Source organism: Epinephelus lanceolatus, chromosome 21 (genome assembly GCF_041903045.1).
Source record: "Epinephelus lanceolatus isolate andai-2023 chromosome 21, ASM4190304v1, whole genome shotgun sequence".
NCBI classification, from domain to species: Eukaryota; Metazoa; Chordata; class Actinopteri; order Perciformes; family Serranidae; genus Epinephelus; species Epinephelus lanceolatus.
Genome location: NC_135754.1, coordinates 18,613,788 through 18,633,253, shown reverse-complemented (window position 1 = coordinate 18,633,253; position 19,466 = coordinate 18,613,788). Strand labels below are relative to the sequence as shown.

At 40.6% G+C, this 19,466-nt stretch overlaps 1 protein-coding gene across 3 annotated transcripts in view; it reads right to left on the bottom strand.

Moving 5' to 3' along the window:
* Positions 1 to 1,727: 1,727 nt before the first annotated feature.
* Positions 1,728 to 19,466, bottom strand: part of LOC117246865 (uncharacterized) — a 30,960-nt gene continuing 13,221 nt past the window's right edge. For all 3 annotated transcript variants that reach the window (XM_033610871.2, XM_033610872.2, XM_078163202.1), the window contains 13 exons: positions 18,167 to 18,318; positions 17,967 to 18,056; positions 16,541 to 16,607; positions 15,832 to 15,995; positions 10,125 to 10,230; positions 10,017 to 10,046; positions 9,731 to 9,907; positions 8,654 to 8,802; positions 8,456 to 8,545; positions 5,979 to 6,023; positions 5,822 to 5,891; positions 5,575 to 5,738; positions 1,728 to 2,476 (listed from right to left, as the gene is read on the bottom strand). In XM_033610871.2, coding sequence (XP_033466762.1) covers positions 2,306 to 2,476; positions 5,575 to 5,738; positions 5,822 to 5,891; positions 5,979 to 6,023; positions 8,456 to 8,545; positions 8,654 to 8,802; positions 9,731 to 9,907; positions 10,017 to 10,046; positions 10,125 to 10,230; positions 15,832 to 15,995; positions 16,541 to 16,607; positions 17,967 to 18,056; positions 18,167 to 18,318 — 1,475 coding nt within the window. In that variant the 3' untranslated portion in view covers positions 1,728 to 2,305. The remainder of the gene's footprint in view (positions 2,477 to 5,574; positions 5,739 to 5,821; positions 5,892 to 5,978; positions 6,024 to 8,455; positions 8,546 to 8,653; positions 8,803 to 9,730; positions 9,908 to 10,016; positions 10,047 to 10,124; positions 10,231 to 15,831; positions 15,996 to 16,540; positions 16,608 to 17,966; positions 18,057 to 18,166; positions 18,319 to 19,466) is intronic.

Below are 19,466 nucleotides of genomic sequence, written 5' to 3'. Positions count from 1 at the left end.
AACACCAGCCTGTCCAGAGTTTAACGTTATGTTATTGCCAACACAGCGGACTTTTTTATTTATTTATTTATTTTTTTTTACATGTGTGCAGAGCAGACTGCTGCAGTATTGGAAAAATACACGGTACTAATATGAATTTTGCGGTTCATTCAGAAGTGTCAGAGGATTGAGTTTGGGTATGCTACAGTAATGCTGATGATATGCTTTTCTGTAACGTTACTTAAACAATTTCTCTGACTATTGTGGATTCCTGACAATGATAAAGATATGCTCATACACACTCTACTTCTACTTTCAGAATACACTCACACCCATGGACCACTCAGCAATGCCACTGCTAATGAAGACAACAGGTCGAATGCTGGAAATCCCTGGAAATGTATCCCCTTTTGTAGAAGGCTCCCACTAAACATATAGCACTATAGCATCTGATTTGATGAAGTAAAATAATCACAAACACTTCCTGAAATACATTGCTGCATGTTATAAAATCACAGTCAAGCACTTCCCAGGCATTTTAAAAGGTGCATTTTCAAGCTTATCTGAATTAAGTAAAATTTATCTTCATTAAATCAGAAGCACGAAAATATACATTGAAAGTGCTTAAATGTGATTTAAATTGAGACATACAGCAATGTTTTTTCAGGACATAGTTGAGCTATTACTTCCCCCCCCCCTCAAACATGTGATGTAACATTGGAAAAATGCAAGTGCACACATATTTGTTTCTAATTGCTTTTTAGTACTTTGTTTGAATTGCCATGTGCTTATTATGTTAATCCCTGTGTTGTTTCTTGCACGCTATGTAAAGAAAAGAATGTGCTATACAAATAAATTTGCTTTGCACTGCATTTCCTTGCCTTTGTCTGACCACAAACATATGTTGGATGTTTTGGTACAAACAGGTTATAATGTTAGGTGAAACTAGACGTTGAGAAATAGGTCTGTATTTGTTACTCTTATTTACAGCAGTTTCAGGAAGTATGGCCAAACAATATTTTTCTATGCTTGAAATTACTTACAACTAAAACACTAATTTAGATGAAGTGTAATGAACATCTTGAGTATCAATATCTAGGAGAAGTGGAGCTGAGGCTTTGTCAAATCCACCTCTGAGGTGGGATCCAAATAATCCTGAAATTTGGTATCAAATTGATACAGATCTCTGCCTTAACTTTTGAAATACCCAAATGCAGCCTTTATCTGGATTAAAGGGAGGATTGGATTACCAGAACTGAATCCTGATCCTCAGGATCAGGATCCTCTTGATCTGTGTTGAAATACCCAGTTTTCAGATCAGATCAGGATTTAATCCAATCCGGCCAGGATAATCCTATCAGATAACTTTGAAATACTGGGCCCTGGTGACCTGTCCAGGGTGTACCCTGCCTCTGGCCCAATGTCAGCTGGGATAGGCTCCCGCAACCCCTACCAGGATAAGTGGCTACAGAAAATGATTCAATTATATTTTGACTCTTGAAAGGTGTGGTACCATTTTATCAGCTTGTATTGTTCTTAAAGTGTTTGATTTTGAATTAATGTACTGTTTCAAATTTCCAACACTTTAAAAGGACTGAAATTGACTGATAATATTTGCAGCAGCTTTAATAGCACAACAACAGGTTATGTAGGTAGCTGCTTACTTGACATTTGTTCTTATCCACAATGACATAATGCTGCAGAACAATAACACAAATGGCAATTCATGGAAGCATTTACACCCAAACGGCGCTGATATATTTATTTATTTTTAATTCAATTCTTATTTTTTTAAGTGGTTACAATGGTATAGTGCATTGCCCATTGATGAAAACACAAGAACACTTACTGCAATATTAAATTTTCTTTGTCTGTGTTCTGCGCAGTCAACAACTGTAATCATTGAATCATTCAGCATATCACACAGTAGTCTTGAATTACCTGAGATTTAGTTGATTCTTATTGGTACTGCTGTACATGATCAATTATGACCCACCATACTTACAAATCATGCCATTAATATTACTACTACTGTAGTTGAATTTAAAATGGATGAGTGGTCAAAACAGTATTATTAAACAACATTATTAGAACTGCAGCACCCTAGAGTCTGATAAAACAGAAAAAAAAAAATTAAAATGAAGCTTTTTTTGTCAGCCTATAGTTACCAATGCCTTGATTATGAGATTACATAACTGAATACTGAAATGTATTTAAATTGAAATCCCCAGTGAAGCAAGAAATATTGGAATAATAAACTTAAAAGTGCAAGATAAGCAATTAGTGCAATATACTTCTTTATAGCAGTTTCAATTAACTGACCTTCTCACATGTGCAAGTTATATGAAAAGGTATAAAGACATGCCAGCAGCAGAAGCAATGTGATGGGACCAGAGGCACTGGATGCTGATTTGGTGGAGTAGACTTTCCTGTTATGAAGAAGCTGCGTAGGCCGATACACGTTGTGATATCCGGCTTCAGTTGAGAACTTCGTCATCTGGTGAGGTTAAAGAAAGTATTAGCTTTTGTTAAACAGACTTAAGTTAGTTCCATTCTTCTGACTTGGACATCCAATACGAGTTACCCTGTTCCAGCAGTAATAACTTCTGGGGAGAAAATCCTTGCGCCACCTAAGTAAACATCTAACAGCAATTGTCAGACGTTGCCTGAATTAGTTGGTTTTAGCCACCCCCAAAAAAAGCCCATAACAATTTAAGTGTACAATATATTTAGAATAGAAACATCAGATAGGTTGGACCACCGTGTTAATCTACATATCTTTAAATGTTACAGGTATAACTGAAAATGACACAGATATTAACAAGCTCCTCAATTTTACCTATCTCTACAATTGTGATCAGTTGCCAGTTTTCTACCCGCAAGTGGTTGCGACGTCATGGTATATTGGTCTATAAGTTGTTTTGATGGTGGGGTCAGTCATGCACACACTATGTCTTGACAGGATAAACAGAAGTTCGTCATAATGAGGAACCCTGTTGATCGGTGCCTTTTCAAGTTGATTGCACGCTGATGTTGAGCTGCATTCAAGCCAACCAGTGCATTCATCCATTGATAATGTGCATATAGCATATGTTGTAGCTTTGCGGTCCATTGAAAATCTTTTTGTGTGTATTTGCAACATTTGTTGCGGAACGTTAAGTGACAATCATGTAATACAGTTTATTCAAAATGTGCAACAACAATTTTTGCTGACACTAGCTATTTAAAAAAAAAATCAGACTGTATCATATTAAGTTACTGTGAGCTGTAAATTCACCACTTCTAAGATGAAGTCAGAGGAAAACATTATTTCGAAGCCTTACAAGGCAAAGCCTCTCCTCCTCACCCCATTGATTTCCATAAAGTTGCTCAGTGGTGCAAGAAGCCAAGGGCTCTATTTCTGGTGTATGAAATTACCAGGATGATCGGCACTGCCTCCACATCACTGGCCCCATAGAGCAAGCGCCCTAGAGAATTGTGGCTGCTGAGCATGGCCAAACACGGCCAAGCAGCTGACTTATGGTTAAGTGCTCCTCCAAGTTGAACGGGATGAAATTAATGTTACCAGGTCGAACAGATTAAATCCTGATAGTGAAATGAATCATTTCGCAGGGGTTGTTATGTTAAAAAAAAATATATATATATATATTATCCACTGATTTATAGATGTCTATTTCCCAATGTAAGTCTATGGAAAAGGGTCTTTTTGGGCCCCATGGCATAATGTGACAGACCCTGTAGACTGCAGTACCACGGTTTGGCCACTACGGACATAGGCTTCAAGGCCTGGCGCACTTCTTGGAGGCCTGGTGTCCGCAGCTGCCTGTACCAAAGAGCAGCATGAAAGCGGCAGCTGCAGCAAAATCTTGGACCAAAACATCCCCACAAGTACAATTCACACTGACTGGCAAAAAACAACCAAAAGAAAAAAACTATCCTCCTGCTTGATTTGACGCAATCTGAATCGACTGAGGGGTCTCTGACTGATGATACAAATCTGTCTTTCAGGGGGCAGCCCTAGATTGGTGTAGGGTTGTGTTTTCCTGTTTAATACTGAAGATAGGTGTAGGGATAGGCCAAAACAGAGTTCTCAAACTAGTGAGTGTCACAAAATTTACAGCCCCACAGACTAACAATTGCCTTTTCTTTTGTACTAGGCAAAACCAGTTTTTTGTTTTTTTTTTACATATGAAAAAAACAGGGTGCTATCATCACTTAAAGACTGGGCAAGGATTACCTGCTATTATAACTACTGTCAGTGACTCTGATGGAGGTGAGAACTGGGTCAACACCTTTCCCAGCATGTAATTATAAGATCAAATGATTCACTGCTCATTAATTCCAGGATAGATTAAATAACACAACATAATATGAAAGCAAGTAAACCCACAATGTGTTATTGGCCTGCATTTTTTCAAAAAGCACTCAGTCACATGTTTATCTCTTCCTGCTCTACACTGAAACATCATACAGGGAGCCAGCAGTAGCTGATTAAACTGATAACTGCTATTTCAATCAAAGCGGGGGAATTGCCTGCTTATTCCGAAGATACATAGAGGCTGATAAGTTTCAATGTTCTTGCTTTGAAATCCTGCCAGATTCATCTGATGTTAATCAATTCGAGTGTATGTTTATCTTCCTAACAACCAGACTGAAGACAACATAGCATTTGACACAAGCAAGAGGTGAAGGTAGCGCAGATCAAGTATAGCATCAACAGGGAAGATACCAAGTATCTGGCAGTGACATCTGACTCATGGACATCAGCAGTCATTGGCAGTCAAGTTAAGTTACACCGATCAGCCACAACATTAAAACCTGTCAGCTTAAGCTAATAACATTGATCATCATGCTACAATGAAATGTTCTGCTGTGAAACTTCTGGTCCCAGCATTCACGTGGATGCCTCTTGACTCACACCACTAACCCAAACACTGTTTCAGACCAAGTACACCCCCTCCCAGTATGGTAATACCCAATGCCACACTGCAAAAACTGCTCAGGAATGTCACGAGGAACATGACAAAGAACTCAAGGCATCAACCTGGCCTACGAATTCCCCAGACCCCAATACGATCAAGCTTCCGTGGGACACACCTGTACCTCTTAGAGGTCCTGTGTCCATACCTCGACAGGTCAGAGTTGAGTCCTATTCGTGGTGAGGATCTGACCTGTCGAGACATGGACACAGGACCTCTAAGAGGTGTCTGGCACGAGGGCGTTGGTGAGGTGGGGTATTGGCACATTTCATGGATACTCGATCAGATCGGGATCTGGGGCATTTGGAGGCCATATCAATGCCTTGAGCTCTTTGTCACGTTCTTCAAGTTATTCCTAAGCAGTTTTTGTGGTATGGCACAATGCATTGTCCTGCTGGGTGGCCACTGCCATCAGGGAGTGCCGTTACTATGAGGGGCTGTGCATCAACATGAACGTTAGGACCCAAGGTCTCACAGCAGAACATTGCATGGTAATGAGATGATCATTGCTATTCAGTTCACCCCTCAGTGGTTTTAATGTTGTGCCAGTGTGTATTATTTCAATACAAGGTTACTGGGGCACACCAAACACACCAAGATAATGACAGGCACGTACCAGTTTTTCATCCACCTTGATAGACTCTTTAAAGACTGTCCAAACCACCGCTTCATCACATGTCGGTGTAGTTAGGGAGCCATTGTAGCGGTAGTATTCCCCTCGGTTTACTTCGCCCAGCAAGTCATCAATCGAGATTTCCTCTGTGACATTAACTTTTGAGCCTGTATTGACACAAAAACACACAAGATTTAGTGGCCCATTTGTGTTTCTAATGTTATTCACAACAAAACAAGTATGCACTCACTGATGTTTTGAATAGCTGAAAAGTGGTCGGTCAGTTTTTTCCAGGGATCAGTATCAGACGTGGTAGATGTCTACAGAGACAAACATGGTGAAGGATTTAGGAACATTTGACTATAAAGCAGTATAATCTACTGGTCCAAGAAATCTACATCAGTTACCTCAGAATGTTCTGAGCCACTACTGCTTTTGTGGGTACCCTTATGCTGGAAAATAGACATTGAGAAAAGCCGTGAAAACTCAGACAACTCAAACAATAGAACATGTGACAGATTTTTTGCAGTTTATATAGTAATACATATTCACCACATTTGCATTTAGTCTGCATTTTTCATTGTTTTTTTTTTAACAGCTTTGTATCTGACATGTATGGTACAACATTTCGCAAAATGATGTAGCATTTTCATTGTCATGGTGTCAGGCATGACAGACATACATCTGTGCAGGTACTTTGTATGCTTAAAATGCTTAGTGATGACTAAGAGCAACCCTGCAACATACCAGGTATGTTGGCTGGTATGTTGCAGCATGTACTGTCACCTGTCAACCCCCCCCCCACCCCACAACTGTGCTACTTCAGTTCTCAGCACAATGTAGATTTTTCTTTGGTTCCTGTCTGCCAAGCGTGAAATAGTATTCTGTGTTTGGGGGGGGGGGGGGGGGGGGCATTCCTACACATCATCAAGACCAGATGGAAGGTAAAATATCTTCACAACTTTTTTTCCAGGCTTTTACATCTTTCAGATGCCTTGCTTGACAAAATTGCCACACAAAGCTGAAATGAGTTTAGCCCAGTTCATTATTAAAGTCAGAATTACAGATGGAAAACTAACAAGATGTTATGTAATATGACTTACACCTACTTTTCAAGTAACTAAACTAACTGTATGAGTTATGTAATCAACTTAGTATACTCTATAATTATCTCTGCCGTGCGTAAGCCTGAAGGGGATCGTGAACTAGGTTGTGTGTATGTATGCCTCTTTCTGCAGCTAATCTCGTAAACTACTGGACCAATTAGCTGTATGTTTTGTGTGTGCATTTCTGACTGTATCCTCAGGGACCTGTCATGGTAACAGTGATTCACACTTAATGCTGTCATTGATTGCTGACTCTCAACTGGCCGGTAGGCGCCGTTATGTATCCCACAAATCGTCTCACAACAAGCCTTACTGTCTGTTGCAGGCCAGATTTTGGCCTTCGTTGTGGCTCAAAAACTGACATCCATAGTAAAGATTGGTCTCATTTTGAAGCGGAGCATCCGCAGATTAATTCCATACCTGACATGTTGAGATCCAGTATGGTAAGGCACGACACAAGACAAATAAATGCCTATTTTAGTTATCTTCGCTGCTATTTTGACTGTAGGGGAGCCAGGAGGGACAATTCCACTGGACGCAGCTGTGACCCAGTCTGCCACACAGTGTCATTCCAAACCAGTGTGTGTTTTGCTGGCCAGATTTTGTAGACTTGTGAATTTTGTTGATTTGGTCATTTTCCATAAATATCTGTGCTTCTACCATATGTAAGTAAGTAGCGTTCATAGTTAAATTGTTTCTTTTTTCAGCACCCCATTGCCTTTTTTTTTTAATTGAATGACACTAGTGAAAGGCAACCACTCCATCTCCTCACACTAACCTTCCTGTGTAATTAATTCATTTTTCTGTATTTCACAGTTATTAGTGGACAGTTACTAAAATGGACAGGCAGAGGGTACTTGCTGTAGCTCTGGTTGAGCGTGAGAGGCTGTCAGCAAATGGTGCGTTGGGCACAGGGAAACAGATCTGTGTAGGTACATGAGACCCTAAAAAAGAGGGTGGATCACGGGGAGTACCACCAGTTGGTCCAGGAGCTTTGCCTCCATGATGGCTGTTCCCAGGCATATTTTAGGATGACTCAAGGCACTCTGACAACCTGCTGTCTATCGTCGGGCCGTATAGCTCTGGGTATCCAGCAACCGCTACCCCCAGTATCTCCTTCATTGTTAACCAACTGTAAATTTGTTGTCCTGACCACCACAGAAGGCCCGCCTCTTAAATCATCCGAATGGACAATGGGAAAAAAAGATGACGAAATAAGAGGTGACGTAGGGTGCCTTTCCACCCTGAGAGTTGAAGGAGTTTAGAGCTCTCTGGCAAAATGTCAGGTGCCTAGAATGCAGAAACATGAGGCACGCAGCAACACAAAAACAGGGAGCAAAAACCTTAATTCTCAATAAAAACAATTACAAAAAGCTGCCTCCACCTGCTAAAATGCCTTTTCTGTGATTAGGGCCTTAGTTGTGTTGATTATTGCTATTTATTTCCTACTTTGTTGTGCTGTCGCCTACAGACAATGTCAAGTTATGAACAACATGGATCAAAGATTTGTGGTTTTGTTTTAGTTGTTAAAAGTAAATTCATCCTTATATTGTTTTTATGTTCCACATCCAGTGCCTGTTAGCAAAAAAACTCGATCTGTTTTGCACAACGTGCCATAGCTTTGGCAAAAATAGGCAAGGGGCTTATTTTTAAAGCTTCTGGGACACCTTTTTGAGACCTGCACTCTACTGAGTGCACTGTTGCAGTCAGCATATAGTATGGATTTGGTTCACAACTCCTGTCTTACTACATAAACAGACAAATGCACCAAATTTTACCTCAATAAAGAATCCCAGCACTGCCAGACCATTGGGAGTCTGTTTTGCCTCCTCCACAGTTAAGTCCTTCCTCTTGTTCACTATGTGCATCTGGAATAAGACACAATAATGACATCTAGCACACACTGGCAAAAACTAAATATATTTGGAAACAATGCTCTTAATACAGCAGCACAGGAGTTAAATTCTTTTAACTACCTCCATAGGGTATCTTTTTGCATCCATTGTGTGCTCAGAGCCATCATGCGATTCAGTGCCCCAATGGAAGTGGAGTTGAAGGGTGGAGTAGACGTGTCCCAAACCTCCCCCTGAGACCTCGACCAAATCCTCCTTCAGTACAACCTTCACTGGGAATTGAGTGAGAGCACAAGGAAACATGTAAATTGCTATTTACGGGCCTGTTAAAGTAACTAGGGAGAGGGCAAACAAACAGAAATGTCATCTCACAATTGCATTGCTGACTTATCTTTTCAGTGGCAACAGTTTTTTGCATGTCATTTTGGACACCATCGTCAAATAGTAACCACATGTATCATAACCAGGGCTGCAGCCAACAATTACTTTTACTATCTTCTAAAAACAAGTGTGAAAAAAATGGTGAAAATAGCTCCTTAAAATTTCCCCAACCCAAAGTGATTCTTTAACTTACTTATTTTAACCAACCGACGGTCTAAAACCCAAATGATATGTAGTTTACTATGACACATACATACAAAAGCAGCAAATTTTCAGCTTTAAAAGGCTCGAACCACTCAATGTTTGGCACTTTTGCCAACCCTGATTTTTTCTGAGGCGCTTGACAGAAATCGAATGCTCCCACATCATGCAGCATGTCTGGTTGGGGTTAGAAGCTTTTATTGGCACAAAAAGTGCCACTGTACTGCATTACTGTCATTCCCCAGCTGCAAGTAGATGCTTCATTTTGCCACATGCTAATGTCAGGGAAACAAGTAGTCTTGGTTGCCGATGATGATTTCTCCCTAGTTTTGGACGATATTCCTGCTGGAACTTGTCTGGTCGTGAAGATTTTAGTTTAGAAGCTTCAATCAGTGATTTTTCACTGTTGAAAGTGCCACTGTACTCTGTTACAGTCATTCCACAGCTAAGAAAACTGGGCTTTTACAGGAGATGGGCTTAAAAGAGAATGTTTCAGACAGAGGGTGAATACAAGTGTTCTAGCACGGACATTTTGAACATTAAAGCGCGTAAATATGCCGCCGTAGAGACCCAAAATCCAGGTATGACAGAAACAGCCCACAGTATGAAAGAACAAACCTGTGTGGCCTGTGTTAATGATGTACTTCATGGAATGTTTGTCATCAAACTTTGTGTAGGTGAATTCTACAAGATGCTTGTCTTCCACAGCCTTCTTCGCCTCAATGTTGATAGGTGACTGGCGTTCGCCATCGCAGTGGGCGTAACGCAGAAGGTGCCAGTTAGAAGGCGTATACTCTGATGGTAGAGAGGAAAACCAAAGTTGAGGACCAAATCCTACAACAGCATTATTGATTTAAAACTGTCCAGTCATCAGATTTGTATGTACAAGTCTACTGACACATACCGCAGTGATCATCGTAGCACCATGGAGGACCTAAAGTGTAGAAAAACAGCCATCTTTAATGTGTCATGAATATTATGGGTCATATATGCAAGTGATTTTCCAACTCACTGGGAGGTAAAGGAGTTGCAGGGGAAGCAAATACACGACGTCCATTGAGTGGTTGTGTCGGCCGATAAACATTGGTGTATCCTGCTTTTGCGGGAAACCGTTCAAGCTAAGAATAGAGCAAAATAAAAATAAAAATTTCTCTAATACAGATCACCACAGTAACATTATTGGCAAAAATATGTGTTAAAGTTATTAATGGGCGGCAGAGTTTCTTGGCAACACAGACACGCCATGAGTTGCCAGGGTACTTTTCTCGGTACCACCTCAGCTGAGGATTCAATTGAGCTAACAACTGATCGGTTAGAGAGAACAGTCACTTAAGTGTCACAGGACAGCTTGCACAAATCCAACATTTAAATAGCCAAACATCTGCCAATAGTGACTGCAATGTTTTTATTTACCCAACCTAGATTTTAAACAATGGATCTCGCAAAACCACGCCTCACAATTTGCCTTAGATCAGATGTTCCTCTGTTTGGTTGCAGATGAAAGGACCCAGCGAGTGTTGTGAAAGATGATGCGGCAGTTTCATGCAGTGTTGCTATGGCAATCGCCTGAGAATCCCACCTACACTGAGGGGATACTATCTGCAGTGGAGAACTGAAATGAGGCAAAAGGGCACATACTTTGGTGTCAGCACAGAGCTCTAATCACTGTAAAGAAAACCTGAGGGAATTAACACTCCCTTTGAAATTGTCTGGGGTTCTTATGACTGCTTTAGGCTATTGTTTCTCACAAATATTTGCACTGTCACACTGGGATTCTACTGTGAGATTTCCATGAGAGGCAGTGGCTTAAAGCGACACTTACTTTTCTGTAAATTTTATGCTTCTCTTTGTTTAGGGTAAAATGCTATTAATGAGCTGATGGCACACTAAAATGTAAGCGAATTCCACCAGAGATAAAAAAAAAAAACCCTCATATCCAATCCATTCGGTCCCTCCGACTGATGTAACTGCTGACGTAACATCCCCCCACAGCGAGAACTCGATGCTGCAAGAGCCAAAACTCATCGGCTCTGCTTTTGAGCGATGGCAAAGACTTATGCAGCTTCATCTTGAGCTAAAAAGGGACGAGATGGTCGCAGAATTTCTGCTGGACAGGTATTTTTAGTTTGCCTCTAATGTAACATAGGCTATAACGTTATATATGACAACACAGCATCCAGTTGCTAATGGCTAACATTAGCCTACTGTAACGTAGCCTCTGAAACATTAACGTTATCTTCCTTGTGCATTTCCACTTACTAGTAACGTTAACGCTACTATCTAACGTTAGCACTGTAACTTTATTCTAAAACTCATCAGTCATCACTGACTCCGGTTGAGTTTTAAAACTCTGGGGTTGCGTTCGACTGTCTTGGTTGTAACGCTTCACTCGATCTCCTCTTCCGTGTATCTAACGTTACCTTGCCAACACCTACGTCTATCATAGACGTAATGGAGGAGGGGGGAGTAGGCCTTTGGAGGGAGGTGGAGTTGTGGATGTTCAAATTTTTTCTAAGTGCTGTGTGAAATGCAAGAAAGGTAAGAGTACCTTTAAATGAGTACTCCATAGATTTAGTTTTGCACTCCTATGACACTGTGGGACTCAGGATGGACATTTTTTAAAACCAAAGATCAAGAAATGATATAACGTGTCCTATACGTTGCATTCTTGCGATTCAGTCAGACCTGGGTGTGCTATGCTAGCACAGGCCAATGTGACCTCGAGCTGCTTGCCTCAAACAGAGATGATGAGCAGTCTACAGAGTTCAGGTAAGGTCACTTCTTTGGTCTGTGAAGCCATTAAATACATCGACATGTTGACAGAAAATCTCTATATAATTGATTAATTTTGCTATTTTAAAAATGTCTTCATCGTGTCCAAGTTTGTATCTTGCTCCAACTACAATAAACCGACACCACGATCTCTAGTGGTACTGCTCCATTTCATCCATATCCGTAAGCTTTCAGAAAACATGCACAAGTACAGACAAAATAAATGGCATGGCCCGTGTCTGAATCTAACATTGAGCATAAATGAGCCTCTACAAGCTGCTTCATATGTTTTCATCCTTGAAGATTATTTGGTCACACTATGAAAAATTAAATTACAAGGCAATAAAAATAGTACTTCAATAAGCACTACTTAAAAGGAAGGAAGATTTAAGATAGCCATGGTGGTTTCTGAGCTTTTACTTAATCATGTATTCAACTACATTCCTTCTGGCTCACTGTCTACATTTTTAGTAGTATTCCTGAACCTGATGTGAAAGTGTCATGCATCTGCTGAGCCACCTGACACGCAGAGAAATGTGCACTTGACTATCTGCAGAGTGCTGATGGCTGTCAGCAGATAAGATGAAGAGAGATAACATGTTTCACTCCACAACCTACATATGACTCCAACGTGTTTCTTGTCTCTCCAGTCACATGGAGCTTGCCCTATGTTTTCTTTTGCCGTCAAGAGTCTACAGGAAAATAAAACAATCCTGATTATCAAACGCGATCATCGAAACAAGCGACCAGCATATACCAGTATGTACCGTGTTCTTTTGTCATATCCAGACAAAATGGAATGTACAGATATAGGAAACATCCTGTCCAGTATTTTATCATCCAACTCAGATTGGTTACACGTTTATTGAAGGCAGCATGAGAATATAGTTGTAATTGTTAGTGCCTTAGGGTAGAAACGGTGAGGCAGTGAGACTGCCAGGAACCACTGCCACCTTCCACACTCTCTGCTGACAGATGTATTGTTATGACATATCAATGATAATGAAAATGTTTGTTTTAACTGCATGTTTACTCATAATAGTAGTAGTTTTACTCAGTCTCAGACAAAGAAAACTTTTATTGCAAATCCAGTCAAGACAAGCACTGCAGAGATAACACTAAAATGCCTTGTATAAAGATGGTGATTTCAGCTTCTTAGTGTTTGTTTGCTCATAGAACGCGAAGGAAAACCCCATACATATTCACCTCTGCAATGCCTTTCGATTATTTTATCAGGACATTTCTCACGGCACACCTGCACATACACATATATTTACAGTACAAGAGGTGAATGACGAGAAATCTTTGTTTTCTGTAAGTGTTTTTATGGGAATGTGGAGCTTTCAGATTCACTCACTCTGCGAGAGATTGTCAATAGACGCCTTAGCCACATATTCATTTTTAGTTGGGTTTTTTTTTTTGGTACCATTTATTTATTTCTATCAGTTCAGACTCAGATTAATACCTGATATGCTGTGATCCACTGAAGTAAGACACAATACCAGATGAATAAGTCACCTGTTTGTTATCTTCACTGCCATCTTGACGGCAAGGAAACTGGGAGGGACAGTTCCACTGGGTGCAGCTACACTGAATCACATGGTTGCAGCCTGGTTTAGGTCTGTCCACCACATTCTCATGAACACAATCACAATCTACAATCTAATGACTGATGTGAAGGAATTTCTTTGAATTAGGCACAAACCACACCTTGGACTGAACTAAACTCACTGTGACCTCACAAAACACATTTTTGGCCATGACTCAGAAATTCATGCACTAGTTATGACATTTCACACAAATGTCAAATAGGATAAAATAATGAAGTGATGGCATTTTATATCTTAAAAGGTCAGCTTCACTCTTTTCTGGCCATTACTAAACATCATAACTCAGGAACAGAAGGGGAAACATTTTGTCAGATACTGAATTGGTGACATTAATCTCGGGTCTGTGCTGATTGTATAGATCTTCTGTGCTGCCGGGGGTTGCAGCAACGTCCATATTTGAAGCTACATATGAGTCTGGCTACATATGAGTCTGGACGGACATGGATATAAACTGTAAGTGCAACTAAACTGGTTAGTGGAGGCATACAGGCAGGTAATTCTATGTTTTTCTTTTGCTTTATTTCTCATCCTGATCACTATCTTATTAACATATGTATATGTATTACATGAATATAAAATAATTAGGGGTGCGTTCAGTTTTAATGTTTTAATGTTGATTGTACTTTCATGAAAATGTTTTATTCCTGTTTTATTGAATCACTTCTCACCTTTTTTTATCTGCTTTTATTTAAAGCACAGAAACATGTTGCTGGGCATTGTAAAGGTTTGCAGCAAAATTGTAGGCACAACTTCTAATGATTTGACTAATGTGTCCGTGATCAGAACACTGAAGAATGCCCAGTCAGTCCTGGCTGATCCCAGTCACACCTCATTCAGTGAGTTCAGGTTGCTTCCATGTGGCAGCAGGTAAATGCTAGCTTGCAGGACAAACAGGCAAAAAAACAACTCTGATTTGTCCCAAAAGCCATGGGCTACTTTAATTATCTGACGTGAGCCTTTCATGTGATATTGCGATACTGCTGACTGCACAATAAGTTGCCCCTCAGGAATAATAAAGACATTGAATCCCGAGCTTCGAGGAGACTATGCTTTTCCTTGAGAGAAAATGATTCTCCTGTCATAACTTAAGTGAGACGCAACACCAACCTCAGGTAGACAGCCGGAAGGAGGCGAGTTACTGCGAGGCAGACTGTCATGGGAGTAAAGGGAAAAGAAAAAGAGTTGCGTTGAAGTGTTTTCTATATGTTGTCAAGTATGGAAAGACCTAAAATGAACTCTGTAAGTGGGCTACTAGATTAGTATTAGAGGATAATGTCGGCAGCATTTGTAGGGGAATGATTCTGTCCCAAGCAGCTGATCACTGTAACTGTCACTATCAGCGGGTTCCACTGTATTTACATACTTGTGTTTGGAACACAGGAAGACAGAGGTTCAGCTCTCACCTCGAATCCCTTCTCTTTTATAACTAAGTCTCAAGCAAGAGACCTTGGTGTTATCCTGGACTTAGATTTAAATGTCCACAGCCACATCAAATCCGAAACGTCATCTGCCTACTACTATTTTAAAAATGTTGCTAGAGTCAGAGGAATAACGCCTTTATTTCCAGAAGATTAGATTACTGCAATGGTCTGTTCGTAGGACTTTCAAAACAAGCTGTTCGGCAACTCCAGCTCATTCAGAATGCTGCTGCTCGGGTCCTGACAAAAACTAGGAAATATGACCACATCACTCCAGTTCTTAAATCCTTACACTGCTTGTGTATAAATCACCCTCTGGCTCAGCACCCAAACATATCTCTGACATGCTTGTGACATGACAGGACCCTGAGGACATCTGGATCTGGCCTATTGACGTCCCAAAGTCAGAACAAAACGTGGTGAAGCAGCATTTTTGTTATGTTGCAACACAAACCTAAAATAACCTCCCAGATGGTGTTAGACAGGCCCTGACTCTGACCACTTTTAAGTCGAAGCTAAAAACATTGCTTTTTAATAGCCTACTCCACCCTGTAATGTCTGCATTCTTATTTTTAACCTCAAATTTAAACCATTTTAAATAATCTTTTTATCTTTATTCCTCTTGTCTGCACTTTTCCTATCTTTAATTGTGATTTTGTTTAAATTGCAAATCATTCAGTAATTAATTTTTCCTTTTTTTTTAAAATCTTTTTTATGTTTTAATTTTATGGCTCTGTAAAGCACTTTGAACTGCCCTTGTGTATGAACTGTGCTGTACAAATAAAGCTGCCTTGCCTTTGTGTGTGGTGTGATTTGGCTGCTGTGACACCACAAATCCGAGTACTCCAAATGTCTGAAAGGCTCTCACATTTCCATTTGTGCTGGAGGGGCATGTGTTGACTAAACATGGCCAACTCACCAGTTTTTTGTTGATGTTGATTGGCTCTTGAAAGACCGTCCACATGACGGCTTCGTTGCAGTTGGGGGTGGTCAGGGAGCCCTTGTACCGATAGAACTTTGTGAGGTTCACATTTTCAATCAGGTCATCGATGGAGATGGTATAGTTTATTTCAATTTCAGAGGCTGCAAAAAGATGTGAGAAACAAAAATGGCTGTAATTAAATGGCAGTGATGTGGCTTAGTTTCACACCATCAACAGTCATGGTCAAAGTATTGCAGATCTCAACCCAACAACACCTACGCCAATTAGTCACCTGAATGTCTTTACAATCAGAACGTATGATCTCCTGTGAAAACATGTGTCATAAGATACAGAAGGAGGAACTATTTCAAAACAGTTGAACAGGAAAGTAACAGACAGCTAACAATTAGCCATATTTTGGTTTGGCACTAAACCTGCCTCAGGTGCTTCCACATAGTGCCAACACTTTTAATTGCATGACATCTTATGTTAACCACAGGGTAAATATTTCAAGCACTAAGGTGTGACCCCTCATTGTGATGTTTTTGTGCATGGAGAAAATGCATCAAAACTGGATAGGGCAGCTGTTGGCACCAAGGTGCCAAGGTGTGTACATGTAACACATGCCAAGGTAATAAAAGGAACAGCAATACAAATTATGGCAACTAGCTGGATTGCCATAATGATGCAAGAGACAAACACCTACATATGGTCCTTGTCAGGAGAGATGTGAAATTGCCCCATGGTCCCAGCATATCTCCATCTTCTGTTGCCTTAGAGAAAGAAAGAGAACATAATGATTACACTTTTATTACTAGTTTGATCATGTGTAAATTTACTCTTTCCATTGTGCATGTACAATGAACAAATTTTTAATGCAAAACCTTTGTTTGCTCCTTTGTCTCACAGCTTTAAGTTATTCTGCTTTCACAGAAGACTTATTTCTCTCAAAATGTGGTTACAAATTTGGTAAAATCTGTGTTTGTGAGCACTTCTCCTCCAAGACGATAAATAAATCTACCTGACAGGTGCTGCATATCAAGGCACTGATTAAACTGCATATTACCACTTACACAAACAGCTGATGCAACAACTGCTTTGCAAAACTGAAAACTTTCTGCACAAATCATCTCAGAGAAGCTCATCTGCATGCTTGCTGTCCTCACCTTGACAGCAGTTTGTCGTCATAACTGACAGAGCCAACAATGCTCACCTTCGATGGCATCTAGCGCTTTGGAGAAACGCTCTTTTCACAAATGCTGTGGTACGGGATGGCTTCAACTATGGTCAACAGACAGGGGTATTTTATTGATGGCAGTTTGAATGCACCGAGATACCGTGATGAGATTCCGAAACCTGTTGTCATGCCATTCATCCACCGCCATGACCTCATGTCGCAGAATTATTCACGGCCCCATTTTGCAATGATCTGTACACAATTCCTGGAAGCTGAAAATATCACAGTTCTTACACGGCCTAAAGTTCCTGTCAATATCCAGCAGCTTCACGCAGCCTTTGAAGTGATGCGGGTCAGCATTCCACAGGCCACAATCAACAACCTGACGAACTCTGTGTGAAGGAGATGTGTCACACTGCATGAGACAAATGGTGTCAAGTCAGATACTGACTGATTCTTTGGGGCATCTGTAGCACTAGTCATGTGAAACTGCAAAGTAAGAGTGGCTTTTCATTCTTACTGTTTCAAGCCACACCTGTGCGGTCATGGTCCTGTTTTACCAGCATGAGACGTGCTCAATGACAGTTTTTAATAAATTTGCAACCAACATTTGAAAGAAATAAGCCTTTGCATGTATAAAAAACATGCTTAGATCTTTAACTTAAATGGATGCAAAAATAAAAGTGAAATTTAATTTTTTTTTCACTGTATGTTTTGTAAACTTAGTTTCAGGGAGGTCATCAGTATTTGAATGGATGGTTTGCATTCAGATGGAGCTATCAGAGAGCCAATGCATGACCTGTGATCTAAAGACATGAATTTGATCCAGATTTTTACAAGTGAAAACTTTATACTGTAAATGTTTTGGTGGCGGTTTCGATGCCTGCTTATTAAATGTTTAGCGTAAAGTAACACTTGTCTTTGGAATAATTATAATACCAACTGTAGGACATACGTTCATGAAAAACCCAAGAACAGCAATTCCCTCTGGGTGGGCTGTGGCATCCTCCACAGAAAAACCTTTCTTCAGACTGACAATGTGCATCTGCAAAAGATTACATGGATTGATGAGACAAAAGCAAGGTATATATATAAAAAAAATCTGTTTATAAAGAGAAGTATTTTGCTTATAATGAATGCCAAACAATACTGTACCTCCATTGGATATCTGTGCCCATCAATCATGTGCTCTGAACCTGGATGATGTTCTGTGTCGCCCCAGTGAAAGTGAAACTGAACTGTAGAATAAGTTCCATTGAGTCCACCTCCACTCACTTCAACTTGATTTTCCTCCAAAATGCATTTCACTAAAGATCAAGAAGCATGTGTACATAGTTACAGTCGGCTTATACAGAAGTTAAGATAAGTTTTACTGACACACATACATACAGCCAACATAGTGCGCTGAGTGTGTTACAGTTGCAGACTCCTGTTGCAAGAGTTTGTAAGGCTACAAACAAGGGAACTACAGGTATTGCACTGGTCTGTCTCAAAGTGCAAGTGAGTGCATATAAAACAAATAAATACAGGGGTCAAATAAAAACACCAGTAAACCAGTTAAAATTATATTAAATCAGTTGCGGGACCATAGTGCAAATAAGAACAACACTAGATAAGAACAACAATAACCAGACCATTTACGCATAAGTAGCCCTGCGCACATACGGCTCAACCAGGGGGGCACTGCAGGGCCGGCAGGTGAGCAGGCAACCACCTATTAGCATAACTGAGGAGAATTCAGTAATAAGCAATGGTAAACAGTGATTAACGGTGAATTGACAGTGAATTTGACGGGGAATTTGATGGGCAGGGGATCAGCAGCCATAAGCCCCCCTCTTGCCCACGTTATATGTTCCATATAAAATTACCAGAATGGAGGTGGGTCCACCACAGTGTGCCCTCCCCACCACCCGACCGAGGTCAGGTGGTGGGGTGGAGGGGGGGCTAGGGTAGTGGATCCACAGCAGTAAGCCTCCCCACTACCCTAGTGGGGGGAGGGAGGGGCTCTGCCACGAGGGGTGTTTGTTTGTTTGTTTAATAATAAAATGGAAGTGGGAATAAAGGACAATTTGAACCGGTTGCTCCTACACCTGTTGGCTCTGTAGCGCCTCCTTGACATCAACAGCTCATACTCCTGAAAGAGAACATGAGAAGGGTCACTCAGGATCTTATTTGCTCCCTTGACAACTGCTCCCTCATATATTGCCTGGAGGGACTGGAAGTGATCATGTTTCCCCACTATCTTCATAGCTGTAGTCACCATTCTCTGAAGTCTGGCCTTACACTGGACTGTGAGGGAGCCGAACCACGCTGCCATGCTGTATCTTATGATACTTGCTAACACAGCGTTATAGAATGTAGCATGATCTTGGTTCGGACCCCAAACAGCCTTCTGAGAAAGTGTAGTCTCTGAGCTAATCTGTTACAAAGGAAATCCACATGACCACTCCAGCCT